Source organism: Numenius arquata, chromosome 2 (genome assembly GCF_964106895.1).
Source record: "Numenius arquata chromosome 2, bNumArq3.hap1.1, whole genome shotgun sequence".
NCBI classification, from domain to species: domain Eukaryota; kingdom Metazoa; phylum Chordata; class Aves; order Charadriiformes; family Scolopacidae; genus Numenius; species Numenius arquata.
Genome location: NC_133577.1, coordinates 73,839,692 through 73,852,287, shown reverse-complemented (window position 1 = coordinate 73,852,287; position 12,596 = coordinate 73,839,692). Strand labels below are relative to the sequence as shown.

The 12,596-nt window shown below is 41.1% G+C and overlaps 2 protein-coding genes across 3 annotated transcripts in view; one reads left to right on the top strand and one right to left on the bottom strand.

Moving 5' to 3' along the window:
• SYN3 (synapsin III) overlaps positions 1-12,596 on the top strand; it is a 177,427-nt gene that overhangs the window by 53,964 nt on the left and 110,867 nt on the right. The window lies entirely within an intron of this gene.
• Positions 1-12,596, bottom strand: part of TIMP3 (TIMP metallopeptidase inhibitor 3) — a 37,796-nt gene that overhangs the window by 3,107 nt on the left and 22,093 nt on the right. The window contains exons 2-3 of the mRNA XM_074168326.1: positions 6,622-6,704; positions 132-243 (exon numbers count right to left, since the gene is read on the bottom strand). Coding sequence (XP_074024427.1) covers positions 132-243; positions 6,622-6,704 — 195 coding nt within the window. The remainder of the gene's footprint in view (positions 1-131; positions 244-6,621; positions 6,705-12,596) is intronic.

The following is a 12,596-nucleotide window of genomic DNA, read 5'->3' as shown; positions in this document are numbered from 1 at the left end:
AAAATACTGTTGGCCATCTTAACACTTGGGAAGCTGCATATAGAGCTGACTACACAGCTGACCATGTCCTCAGCCGGTGTATGTATAGAGCAGAAGAGTTTTAGATTATGAGGAAGTACACTGTCCTTTACCTGTAATCAGATATTGGTACTTGTTGACCTCCAGCTTGACTCCACAAAGACTCTCAGAGGCTTCTGTGTAGATGTACTGAACGTGCGGCATTATCTGGAAGCCCCTGTACATCTAGAGAAAGAATAAAAGTTCTTCAGGTCATCTTAAGATGGCAACTTTTCATTTAGGTTCTCTAAAGCCTACATTCCTAGACTGTGGTGGCAAGCAATGAACTTTTAGTGTTTACAAGGGTAAAGGACTAATGGCACTGGCTGGACTCTGATGGAAGTCTCCCCACCAGATCTGCCAGTAAAGCAGAATACCCACCTGCTAACAAGCCACTGCAATTCAGCACCGGGACCACTTTTCCCCATTCGCACTAGTCCCAGAGGCACTGAGTGGGCAAAATGCCAACACCCTGAACAATTTTTTCCCTTATATAGCTCATAATTAGGGAGAAACTAAATTAGTTCAAGTTTAGAATCTTTTTCCTTCATGCGATTTAAACAATTTCTTCCAAACTAAGGGATTTTTCTTTTAGACAATGACCCTATTTTCCAGTGTTGCTGCTGTAAGAGTTTCAGACCTTTGGCACTTGATTTAAGTCATCAAGCCAGACACCTCCTTCTCGAACGCCTGCACACACAACTCCTGCTGACCTCAGCAAGGATTTAATGTTTCTCCAATTAAATGAATGCAGAAATAGAATTCTACCCCGTCTCCTAAAATTAGCCCAGTACTGATGGGCATCATAAAGAAAATATCACGTATACATAATAGCTCTACACTCCTTCTGCTTTATCATAATCTTTCTTACAGTTCAGTTTAATTGAAACATGAACCCACAAATACACTGGCAGTCAGAAATTAGTATGTGTCCCTATCTGACCTGACCTTACCACTGCAATTTAGGGAAACTCATGCCCACCTGTTAGCAGCATCACGAAGTCTGTGCATAGCAATGAAACAACCATTGCATGTGTACATTGGACCCAATAAAACATATCCTAGTTTTGAAACACTGAGGATGATTTTTCTGAAAATTTCACCTTTAAAATTTGTTTATCTTTTCAAAGCATTCAGTCTCTCTTTTTTTCCCCCACCAATTGTATGAACGGCCAATGCTTAAATGTTAAAACAGTATGAGTCAGAGACAATCACAGTTTCACAGCATTTCCCAGCCTATCCTTTTCTCTGTCAGCTTTATTGATAGAGGACATTCACATTCAGTTTAACTGTAAATATTAAAGTGAGGCAAGAGAGGGAAAAAAATCCCAAGCAATCCCAGAGCTATAGATCCTTGCTGCTGTGTCACCTAAGCTGTGGCATTCTCCTCCAGGCTGTATTCTATTTCTTGAAGTCCTCCATTACCCTAGGGTATTTTGCTATTCCCCCACCTCCTTTAAAGACAACAAACGATTTTATTTCTGAAGGAATGTCTGTTGATTTAACAGATTTTATGCTAGGCCCAGGTATTGCATATAAAAATATTAAAAAACTACTACTAATTCTGCTACACTGAGAGGTCCAACTATCTTCTGGGCATCCATGAAATGTCTGCCAGGTTTTTTTTCTCCTTAGTTATACTACCCCAATCAGCATACTATTATAACAGTATCACAATTCAGTAACAGCACTGCTGGGTACAGTAAAAGACATGCTAAAGCGTTTGTGTTTTCCAGCCTTCCTTCTATACATCCAGCAAATATGCAAGGAAAGCATTTTTTTTAAATTAATCCTACTGTATCAACAAAAGCTCACAGATCATGTTTGGAATACACCACTATGTCCATAAGTGAGCAAAGTCTTTTAATGAATATGGAAGAACTGAACCTTGCTTACTATCTACTTTATCCCTGCAATTTTCTTGGTATGGGATGATCTACTCAGATTTTCCAATTATGCTCAAGACAGCTAGAGATCTAGGTTCTGGCACAAGCATCCTATCGGTCCTTGGATGAGTTATTTAGCCCTCAGTACACTTCCATTCCTCATCTGTAGAGCCACTCTGCCTTGCTTCCCAAGAGTACTGTGAGGGAAGGCACACAGAATAAAGAACGTGCATTCAGACTCCATTCTAGTGGGCGTCACACCAAGAAGCTATGATAACAGTATCTAAACAGATAAGACTAGTTAAGATAACAGCTGGGGCTGCCCAGTCTCTCCAGGCAGTGCATTATGTACACCGCAGAGAGCTGTATGCTGTGCGTGTGCAGTACAAGCGATCTGTCACTCAGAGTGCTAAGCTCCAAGTAGTGTTGGGCTAATTAAGTCTCTGTGCTATAAAGTCTACAAGGGCACAGGCAAACTTTGAGCCCGTTCTCCCCCTTGCAGAAAGGGCTACAAACTAGATTAACCATTCCTCTGAGAAGCTGCTCAGGCCCTTCCTATAGGACCCTTACAGTCGTCACTCCTTGCATCTTCTGCACCATCAAGCTCAACATGACAGCCTGTGAAGTACCTAGCAATGCTGAACTAGGGTTTGGTTTTCAACTCCTGGACCTGATTTCCTGTTCATGTTACCATCAGGGACACCACTGTCAGGGTTGCTAAAAGAAGTATGCTCAGCCTCTTAAAAAGCACTTCAGCTCACCCCTCAGTGACCCTCATCGATGCTAGCAATTGTCACGCTAATTGACCCAGTGCTGGGGGCAGACAGGGTCTGCCTCATCCTCTGATGACTAAAGAAAAATCACCATGACCTTGGTTCTCAGGGGAGGAAAGAGAAAATTTGGCACGGGTGGATCTTCTACAGATGCCTTCTTTCAAAACAAATAAAACAATACCTTAAGCACTATTTTTGGATGCAGAAAATATCCTGGAAGTGCTACTAGACCAGTCAGAAGAAAACCAGACATAAAGCTAGCTCCTGTCCTAACTGCTACCCTCGGGAGTCCTCCTGTCGCCACAAATGTGTATTTTCAGAAGCATAATGACAGGGAACAAAGTATTAGCAACTGTCACATGGTGGTGTCTGCTAGTGCTGCACTATTGCCAGCTGTGTCAGCATTCTCCTTAGCAGAGAGACTGCCTCCGAAATGCAAATCTTGTTCCTGCTACATGATTAACTTCACTCTGTGATATAATGTTTCTCCCTCTATGTTCCTCCCGTGTGAGATCACAATAGATCGCAAGGTTGGAGTCATCTTGCCTAATCTTCAGCTATCTTTTTAAAATTTAGGCACTTCACATGAATTAGGCATCCTCTCTAGTCAAACGCCAAGAACAGGCACCTCCAGAACAACTCAGCCCATCCTAAAATAGCTGTCTACAACTGCTGGGCTAAATTACATTTTGGTGGTTCCTGTCTCTCTCCATTGACAATCAAGAGAGCAGGAAAGACTCAACACCTCATTTTAGTCTGTCTAAAATTAAACTAAATTAATTCCACCCTACTTCTTTCCTCTTTGGACTATCACGTTTCACCCCTTAAGACTCATTTTACAGATTAGCAACAAACCAAGGAAAGCCTCCTTGTTTCTGGCAGCCTGTGCAGAGTGCTGCCATGGTCAACCAGGACTGTTTGTGCACATGGAGTATCAGAAATTTCTAAATGTCTATCCCTTTTCTCAAATGAAATGACAGAGCGAGAGTCCTCACTAACCCAGCATCCTTCAAGCCTTGGCATGCTTCCCTTGGGTTTAATCCTGACAGGCCCAGTTAGTTCCCCTTCCCAACTCGTATCTAGTTTAAAGCTCTACCAATGAGCCCTGCTAACTCCTGCCCCAAAATTCTTTTTGCACCTCTGGGACAGGTGCATCCCACCTGCCCCCAGCAGGCCACGTGTCTCATATAGCTGCCTATGCTCAAAAAACCCAAAACCCTGCCATGAGTTGACCTGTTGTCTCTTCCTATTAATTTCCTCATTCATAGTTGCCACTGAAGGGATAGAGGAGAACACAACTTGCGTTCCTGATCCCTTAAGCAGAGTAGAAATATCTTATCTCCTTGTTTCCTTTGCAGTTTCCTGAAATAGGTTTGGGCCATTCTCAGAATGCACTGCAGCATCACAGAACATGCAGAGGCTAGATCACTCCGGTGCAGATTTCTGACACGTGATCTTGAAATATTTTTAAGTGATTTGAGAAAGCAGTGGGTGGAGGTAGAGATTGTTTGAAACAGCACAAGGCCATTTCAGACAACAAACCTGAACGCTAGAAAGCCTGGCACTGCTCTGTGCCTGTGGGCTGACCTCGTGCTCCAGTCCAGGCCCCAAGCTGGTTTAGTTGTGAAATTCAGCAATGAGTTCAGGTGTGTTAGTGAGAGCAAGAATCAGCCACAGCAAACTCCAAGGAACCCATGAAAGAAATACAAAGATTGTTTGTTGCCTTTTAAGGCTCTCTATGCTTTTCACAGGCAATTCAGTATACACTGATAGACTAAATGGCTTGTTTATTTTTCACCTGCAGGTGCAGATGGGTTTATAGGTGGCCAAAAACCACTGATGTTAGTTTTATCTTCAGAGTCGTTCCCATGCAGCTGTGCAGAGCCACAGGCCTCCTTAGTTTTCTTTTCAGCAGGAGGACAGTCAGCTTTCATTGGGGCAAGCAAGGGAGAGATTTGCTGCGTTATTCCGAGCTCCCCCACTGTATGGAGTTGAATCCCTCTTTACATTGACGTCTCTAAGCTCAGCAGAAAGACAGCAGGGTTTCAAAGAAGACACTTGGTTTGTTTGTTTATCAAGAACTATGTCCTCTGGACATTCCAGTTCTACTGAGCACTTTGGTTGCTTCAGGTTTCCCCCTGCCAAAGGTCACAGTTAAATGTGCAATGCAACATCTCATCAGCCCACCATCTATGTAGCAGGCATAAAGGCAGTTTGTCCAACACACGATTTCCCCTTCAAAATCACTCTTGCTTTTGTTGGACACATAGCTTCCTAACAAAACACTGTGGAACTGCTCCTGCAAAAAGGCAGTTGTTCTCTTGTAGTCTCAGCACAACGACACTGCAGATTACTGCAGTATCTGCTGTAAACACCCTGGCCCTGTGCTGCAGAATAACCCAACGAAAACAGCCAGGACAGTCTCAAGCATCTTATTTAAAGATTGACATGATGATCTCTATTGACAGTAGAGTGGCTGCTGCTCCACTCAACATGCTTACTTTGCCTGGGCTTATGTTCCTCCCATACCAAAAGACAGAGGCCTTTTCTATTCATAGCAGGGACACTGCTGCAGTAGTTTTGTGAAGTACATTACACTTGTTGAGCTGGAGAGTGACAAAACGACAAGAACAGCACAGAGTGCTGCGAGCCTGATAAGGCCAGAGACAGCCATCAAAAAAAAAAAAAAAAAAAAAAAAAAGAGTAACAGCATTTTCTCACTGTTGCCAACATAACCAGTTGCCTTTTTACAAATACAAGTTAATCAACAAATATGTATTTCCTTTTGAATCTTAAAAAGAAATTTTTAAGATTAAGGTAATTAGTAAACCCAGCACCTGAAGCCCTCTTATTCAAAGTGCAAGCATTCCATTCTAGTGGAAGAGCCATGCCAGGACCAGATTTGGCTACACGTGCGGTTTTGCGACAGCTTATGAAACAGGCTTTGCGTCTCCTCCTCCCAGCTTTCGTGCTTAGCTATAAACTGCCTTATAAAGAGAGTTACTGTTATGAGGCAGGGAAGTGACTGTTTTTTTCTGAACCTTTACTTTGTCTAATATGTTTCAGATTTCTGCAGTCTCTGCCAAGCTTTTCCATTCCCTTTCTTTTTTTAATTATTTTTTTTAAAAGACATAAACCGGTCTTATGACTGGAATGGCATAGCCAAGAAAAACAATCTACGGCTGATTTTTAGCATTACATTACAAGGAGTCAGTTTAAGAGAAAAAAAAACCCTAAGTCCACAGTAGCAGGTTGAGTGCAGTTTGTGCAGCAAAGAATTAGAGCTCTGGAGAGAGGAACTAGAGAAAGCAAGCAACTGGTGTAGGAGATCTACCTCTTGTCATCTCCGAGTCAATACTTTGCAGCTCTTCTGAGCTGATGATATTTGAAAGCTACAGTGTTTGGTTTAGCTTTATATAGAGACTTCCCTACACGAGTTTCATTTGTTCTGTACATAGAAAAAATACCATCATTCTAACTGGTGGTTACAAAGAATGCAAGGAAAGAAGAGATGAAAGACCACTCTCCCAAGGCTGATAGACCCCCTACCACCACCACATCTTGAATTTAATGAAAGCACTGCATGGAAAAGCTTGCATTTCCACAGTCTAACATGGTGTCTGGTGAACAGAAGCAGGACTCCAGTATCTACAGAAGCCCATCTGGCAGCTTTTACTACCATAGATTTTAAAAGAAGAATTCAGGTATTGAGCACTGTATTCAGGAATGACCTCTTCCCCTCTCCAGGCAAATTTCTACCAATTGCTGGTTACCCTCCATTCTGGCTGACAAATATGAAAAGCTGAGGTGCTGTTATTTTAAGTACGCAAACTCTGTTCATTATTACATGTTAATTAGAATCATTATCATATCTACAAGCCTATGTGAAATGTCTGCAAACATACCTTCATCTGCTTGACTGTATATCGCATCGTTCCAAATGGTCCATCTTTCATGAGCTTCTTCCCCACAACTTTAGCTCGGATCACTGTCAAAGAGAGGAAAAATACAACAAACTATAAACAAGTTTACACAACATTTAGGCTATATTCTCCACTTCAAAAAAGCCACTTAGATAAGTTATTCTGTAAAACAAAACTCCAAGCCAACCTTCCTCTCAATTTATTCTAAATCTCACACACAATGAAGGCATGTGAAATGGGATGTCAAAGCAAGTAATTCTTTAAAGGAAATCCTGTTCTGTGTAAAGAATAAAAACAAGCATTATTTATACTGAAACCTCACTGAAATCTGCAAAGCAGAGTATAGCTGGAACCAAGACAGGTTAAAATCTTTGCACCAAGCCACTGGGATGAAGTTTGTATTTAACGTCTTAAAACCCAACATACAGAATGTCCAACAAGATACTACTTTTAAATTGTTCTTTGGGTGCCCAGTGCAGCTTGTTTCCCCATAATCACAACAATATAGTACAGTGCACCAGAATATCCCATATCTGGGGATTTCACTACAGCTGCCACCTTTCAGATACTACAAAACTCCCAACAAATGGCTCCTTTGAACAAATGGCTACTGTGCAAAAACAGATTGTTCATCAACCATCAAGTCCACAGTAAAAATTGACAGGGCAGCCAGAAGCCACCTGGAAGACAAACTAAAGCTGATCCATCAGGCCTTATGGACACTGCACTCCATTTCTTCATGGACAGTAACGGGCAGTGTGTGTGCATGCGTGCACGCAGGATCCAGCCTGACAAAGTCCTCCATTGTAACATCAACACACCACAGCAATGCCAACTGTGCCCAAGCTACCCTAGATAAGGATTTTGAGGTCACTCAGATCTAGTGGGTAGTTTACAGTCAGTGCTTAATGAAGAATTCTCCTGCTCATTTATTTTTCAGGGCATTCCACAAAAGAAACTACTGTTCCATCGATCATCTTTGAAAAAGTTCTGCAATTATCTGCTCATCTCAGCAGAGGAGAAAACCTTAGTGTAGGGCAGACAATATTCAGCTGAAGCCCGCTCCCCCAGAACAATCGTATCACATTATACAAGCACCAGAAGTGGCTTAATTTTTACAAGGGCTGCAGAAAATGAGACTGGAGAAGACCAATGCTGGGAAAAATAAGGATCACTGTTAGACAACCCTGTACCCCAAATGCCACTCATACGAACAACAGGACAAAAAAAATAAAACAAGGAATTTAAAGTTCCATCAATCAAGAGAAACATCAAAATTACAATATAACTGTGCAAATCTTACCTAAACTCTTATTCATCAAGCTTCTTGTCAGAAGAGCTATAAAAATTATTCCAGTAGAATAATCCAAAGAATGCAACATACTCATAATATTCAATAATAATGTATATTATATTATACATAGTTACATATGTTATACACAGTTATACATAAACCCTCCAGAAACTCTCATTTTTGTGGAAAAGGAAATATCAGCTAATTTTTCAATAGAGCTTATATCGGTACACCATTGCAAACAACACACCTCTGCTGAATATATGGCCCAATGGTTCCACACTACTGAAATCCAGCAACTAAAACAGACCTTGCACATCATTTCCTCTGATCCTATGAAGGTCCTGGTTGTAACCCACTGCGCAGGACAGAGGTATTGCTTTCACAGAAATCTTTTGCAGCATTTCATATGTGTTTTGCTGAATGTATCATATTAATGCATCACAGAAAACAATTCATTAAAAAGCATAAAGGCATGGAAGGGAGACAAAGTGGTGGAGGTATTCCTTTGCAAGCAGGAAAACCCAACAAGTTATTATTTGCATTACAACACTATCTAAAAGCAGCAACACAGTTCAGGGATCCATTTTGCCAGGTATACAGGACATTAAATAAGCCCCTTGCTGCTTCTTAGCTCATTTAGGTTTCAAACAGTTGTAGAAGCCCACTGGAAGAAATGGGAAAGAGGCTAAGTTTTTGCGCACTACCTAGACCAAATTACTGAGGCAAAAAGCTTGTCCCAGATTTCTGAATAATCTGAAGAACAGATTTAAAGGAAGAGATAGGGCTGGTTATATACACCAGTTCCTGGAACTTGTTCCATGAGAATGGTGTGAAATGAAGACAAACTCACTCTGTTCTGAATTATATCCTGTGCTTCAGCCAAGCTTGTCAAATAAATTTTAAACTAGGTAAGACAGTCCTGCTGGCTTTGATTCAAAGGACCAACAAAACCTTCATTCATTGAGTGTAAAACTTCATTCTTAATTTTTTTTCAAAATTCTATTATCCAGTGGCAATAAATGTCAGTACAATTTTATTGATTCTCCTATTTAACAAGTTAAGACTTTGATTTACTCCCTTCTTCAAAATTCAGCAGCTATATTGAAGCATGTCCTTGAGGACTGCAAATACCTTTAAAGAACTAGATTCTTGGATTTGTTGCCCCCAACTACCACAACCACCAATGAAACTACAAAAACCAAACTGCCTAAGGGTCAACGAGAAAGAACACAACGTCTTTAAGGCTTTGTGAATTCCAGGGCACTTCATTAATGCTGGAGTCTATAGTAAAGGGTGTCAAAAGTCTTATCTTCATCTATTGCATCTCATACACTGAAACTGAAAAACCTGGTGTTTGCCCAACACATCTGAAATCAACAATGAAATCTTGTATCTCATTGACAACAATAAGAAATATATTAAAAGGTAATATTGTGAAACGCTAGGGTTTCCAAACCAGAACACAGCATAGAAGATGACAGGCATATTCCCAATTGCTGACAAAATATCTAAAACCACATTTTCTTCATGTACTTCACTGCTAGCTTGGCACCCCTTTAATTCCTAGTTAGAGTAGCACAGCCACTTCAGAAAGAAACCAACTCTTATTTATGGACTAATCAACAGTTTCACCACAGGACCAAAGATTCAAAACGCACATCTAGACTAGCATGTAATTATATCCGAATTTTAACTAATGCTACCCTTGCAAGCAGGTGGAAGGGTCTGTATTCTTGTATTAATGTTCCCCAGTAAACTTAGAGAAGAACAACTGTTCTAGAAAATTTACCTAGTAAAAACCATGAAAAACCTTCATTTGGGATGTCACTTCAAGCCTTTTGCAAATGGGTGAAGCCCTCTGTACCTCTGTAAAAAAGTGGCCTTTTTTAGGTAAGTTCCTTCCTTTACCAAAAATCTAGGAATGAACAAAGAACCCACCCTACATCACTTTTCCCGTATTGAAGGAAAATTCAAGCTGTTAGCCAAGGAGCAGAGGACACTCCAACTGACGTCTACCTTGTGTATTTTGTGAGGCTAAATTCCCACCCCCTGAACATTAGATGCATCTGGCTAACTGGAGAGAAACGCTGGATAGACAGGACTCCTCAGATGCTGCTCTTGCGTGTCCAGCTTTATCACCCTAGATCTCCACGCCTAAAAGCCACTTGTAAACATGCCCAGAACAGAGTTCTAAGCTGCAGTTCTGCAGGCATGTTTCCCAGTTCCTATCTTTGCTCCTTCAAACCACTGCTCACCAGTTACACTGCTGGACCATTCTTCACACCTGGTCAGAAGATAAAGAACGCTGTTCCTAACTGAGTGGGGACCACACATACTTGCCAGAGGAATTTTTCACCTCTGCATATTATCAGAAATTTACAGTATTTCTGCTGCAAATTCAGTTGTGTTAACAAAATCAACTGTTTACTTCTGGGGATTCCTACTGCTTGAGCAGAATGAGGCAAAAAGTCCCCTGAACTCCTTCCTTCTCCCTGAAGCTCTATTACAGTCCTGCTATTACTGATGGGAAACTTTATCCCACACAAGTGGTCACCAAAATAGCTGCATATTTTTAAACCACAATCCCTTTGAAGTACTGCCTACGAAAATACTCCAAGATGAATGTTTCTCAGTACTTTGGGGTTTCAGGTCGGGTCACTTTGTGGGACTGGAGCAGTTGGCAAGGTCTCATGAGTGATTTGTAATTATTTATGAAAAGTTAAATTAGATGAGGATATAAATCTTGATAAGATAAGCATGGCAGCCATATCTTTGATTCATGGTATGAGGAGAAAACATATGCACTGCTTCTCAACATTTGACACGATTTAAAAAATAAGAGAGAGAACAGAGAGCAAGAAAAACAGATATTTAGTTGATATTTAAAAAAATAAATTCAGAAAATAATCTGCTGTGTTTGAGGATTCAAGAAATACATCTAACAATGTACCACAAAAGATTAACGTATTTATCTCTTTTTCCTGGCTTTTTTTTTTTTTTTTTTTTTAGGTAAACTAACTTAGTGCTTAGGAAAACAGAGATGGTTGAGATTTGCCTCAGGACTAGTATAGTATGAGCAGCTAATGGTCTGTATTTCACTAGCATCTCTAGCATGGTACAAACTGCCTGCATGTGCATGTATACACACAAACAGACAGAAAAAATCACGTATTTTCCAAATGTCACTGGATGAGGACTTATAAAGGCAAACAAATCAGAATGGACATAGGAGAAAAAGGCCCTATATGCACTTTTATTTGCCCAAATGCACACATATCTAACTAAAGTAATCTTTATCTTTATCCCTTATTCTGTGGCCATTTTCTCAAGGATTCATAAGAATAGGCCTAAAGGTAAGATATGAACCAGAAGAGGACAGGCTTTATAGCTGAGACAGCAGAAGGCATTATTTTCATGAGGCAAGTAGTACACAAACAGGCAATGACCGATGTAAGGGAAGTGGACATGTGAGATTAAGACAAGCATTTGCCAAGGTGAGGAAGCAACATGGTGAAAGACTTGTAATTATCAAGTCATTTCATCCAGGCACACACTAACTACTACATGCATAGTAGTTCTTTTTCCCAACTGGAAAGCAAAGGCATCAACTGCCTTAGGTCAGTCCAGCCTGTGTCCTTTATTGGGGCCAGCCACTAGATGGTGACACTACCACAAATCTCACCCTCCGAAAACGAGAGGGCAGTGGTACACGCGCAAGCTAACACCACGAATCCCAGTTGCATGCCCAACTGCACCATAAGAACCAGATGCTGTCATGCAAGTCAGCTGGTTGCCATCCATAAACAGCATTTTAAGTGGAGGCACACACCCTTTAGAGACCAGGATTTGCTCCAAATCCATTTCCCTTGTGACCAATTACCATGAATTGCTCAGGCAAGAAACAAATGCTACACTTCTCATTACTGTCTCAAGGATTTGTTTTATTGGTGTGCAATATGAGTATTTTTAAGCGAGAGGTTTGGCTGAGATGCATGCTCACTGCATTTAAGTGAGTGAAGGATGTGGAGGATTCATGTTGTTGTTTATTAATGGAGACACAAGGGACAAGTTATTCTCCCAGTCCATTCTTTGGCATCCAAATAGTGGCAAAATAAAATACATTGGGAGCAGCAAAGTGACCAGCAGGCTGAAGAAAAGTTCCTTCTATCCTGAGGCCACTGACTAAACCAGGAACTGGACAGCAAAAACACCCCCCAACAGAATGGTGCACTTGGAAATGTCGCCTTAACACTAGACATTGGAGGATGGTTGCCATTTTATTCATCCAAAGACTATACAAGGGCTCACTTCCAAGAGCAATATACTGAGAACTTTTTACCGACTTTACTAGCAGCTTTCTCATTCAGCCTGTCTCACAAAAACTCCTTACAGTGCTGGTACCTGCTGGAGGGCTCACATTATGCAGGGCTAAGACGTGAACATACCTGTCGCACTACTGAGGTATTAGTTTATTCTGGCACTTATGGGGATGCTTCCTAACCTGGTCAAGGTAGGATGCTTTCACACAGATTTTTCTAGCATTGGTGCTGATGGTGCTGCTAAAAAGAAAAACCGCTGCCTATCTTGCTCACTGTCTCTCATGAGCTGCATTCCTTTTCCCACTCCCCTGGCCAATCTGCTACTAATTATTACCAACACT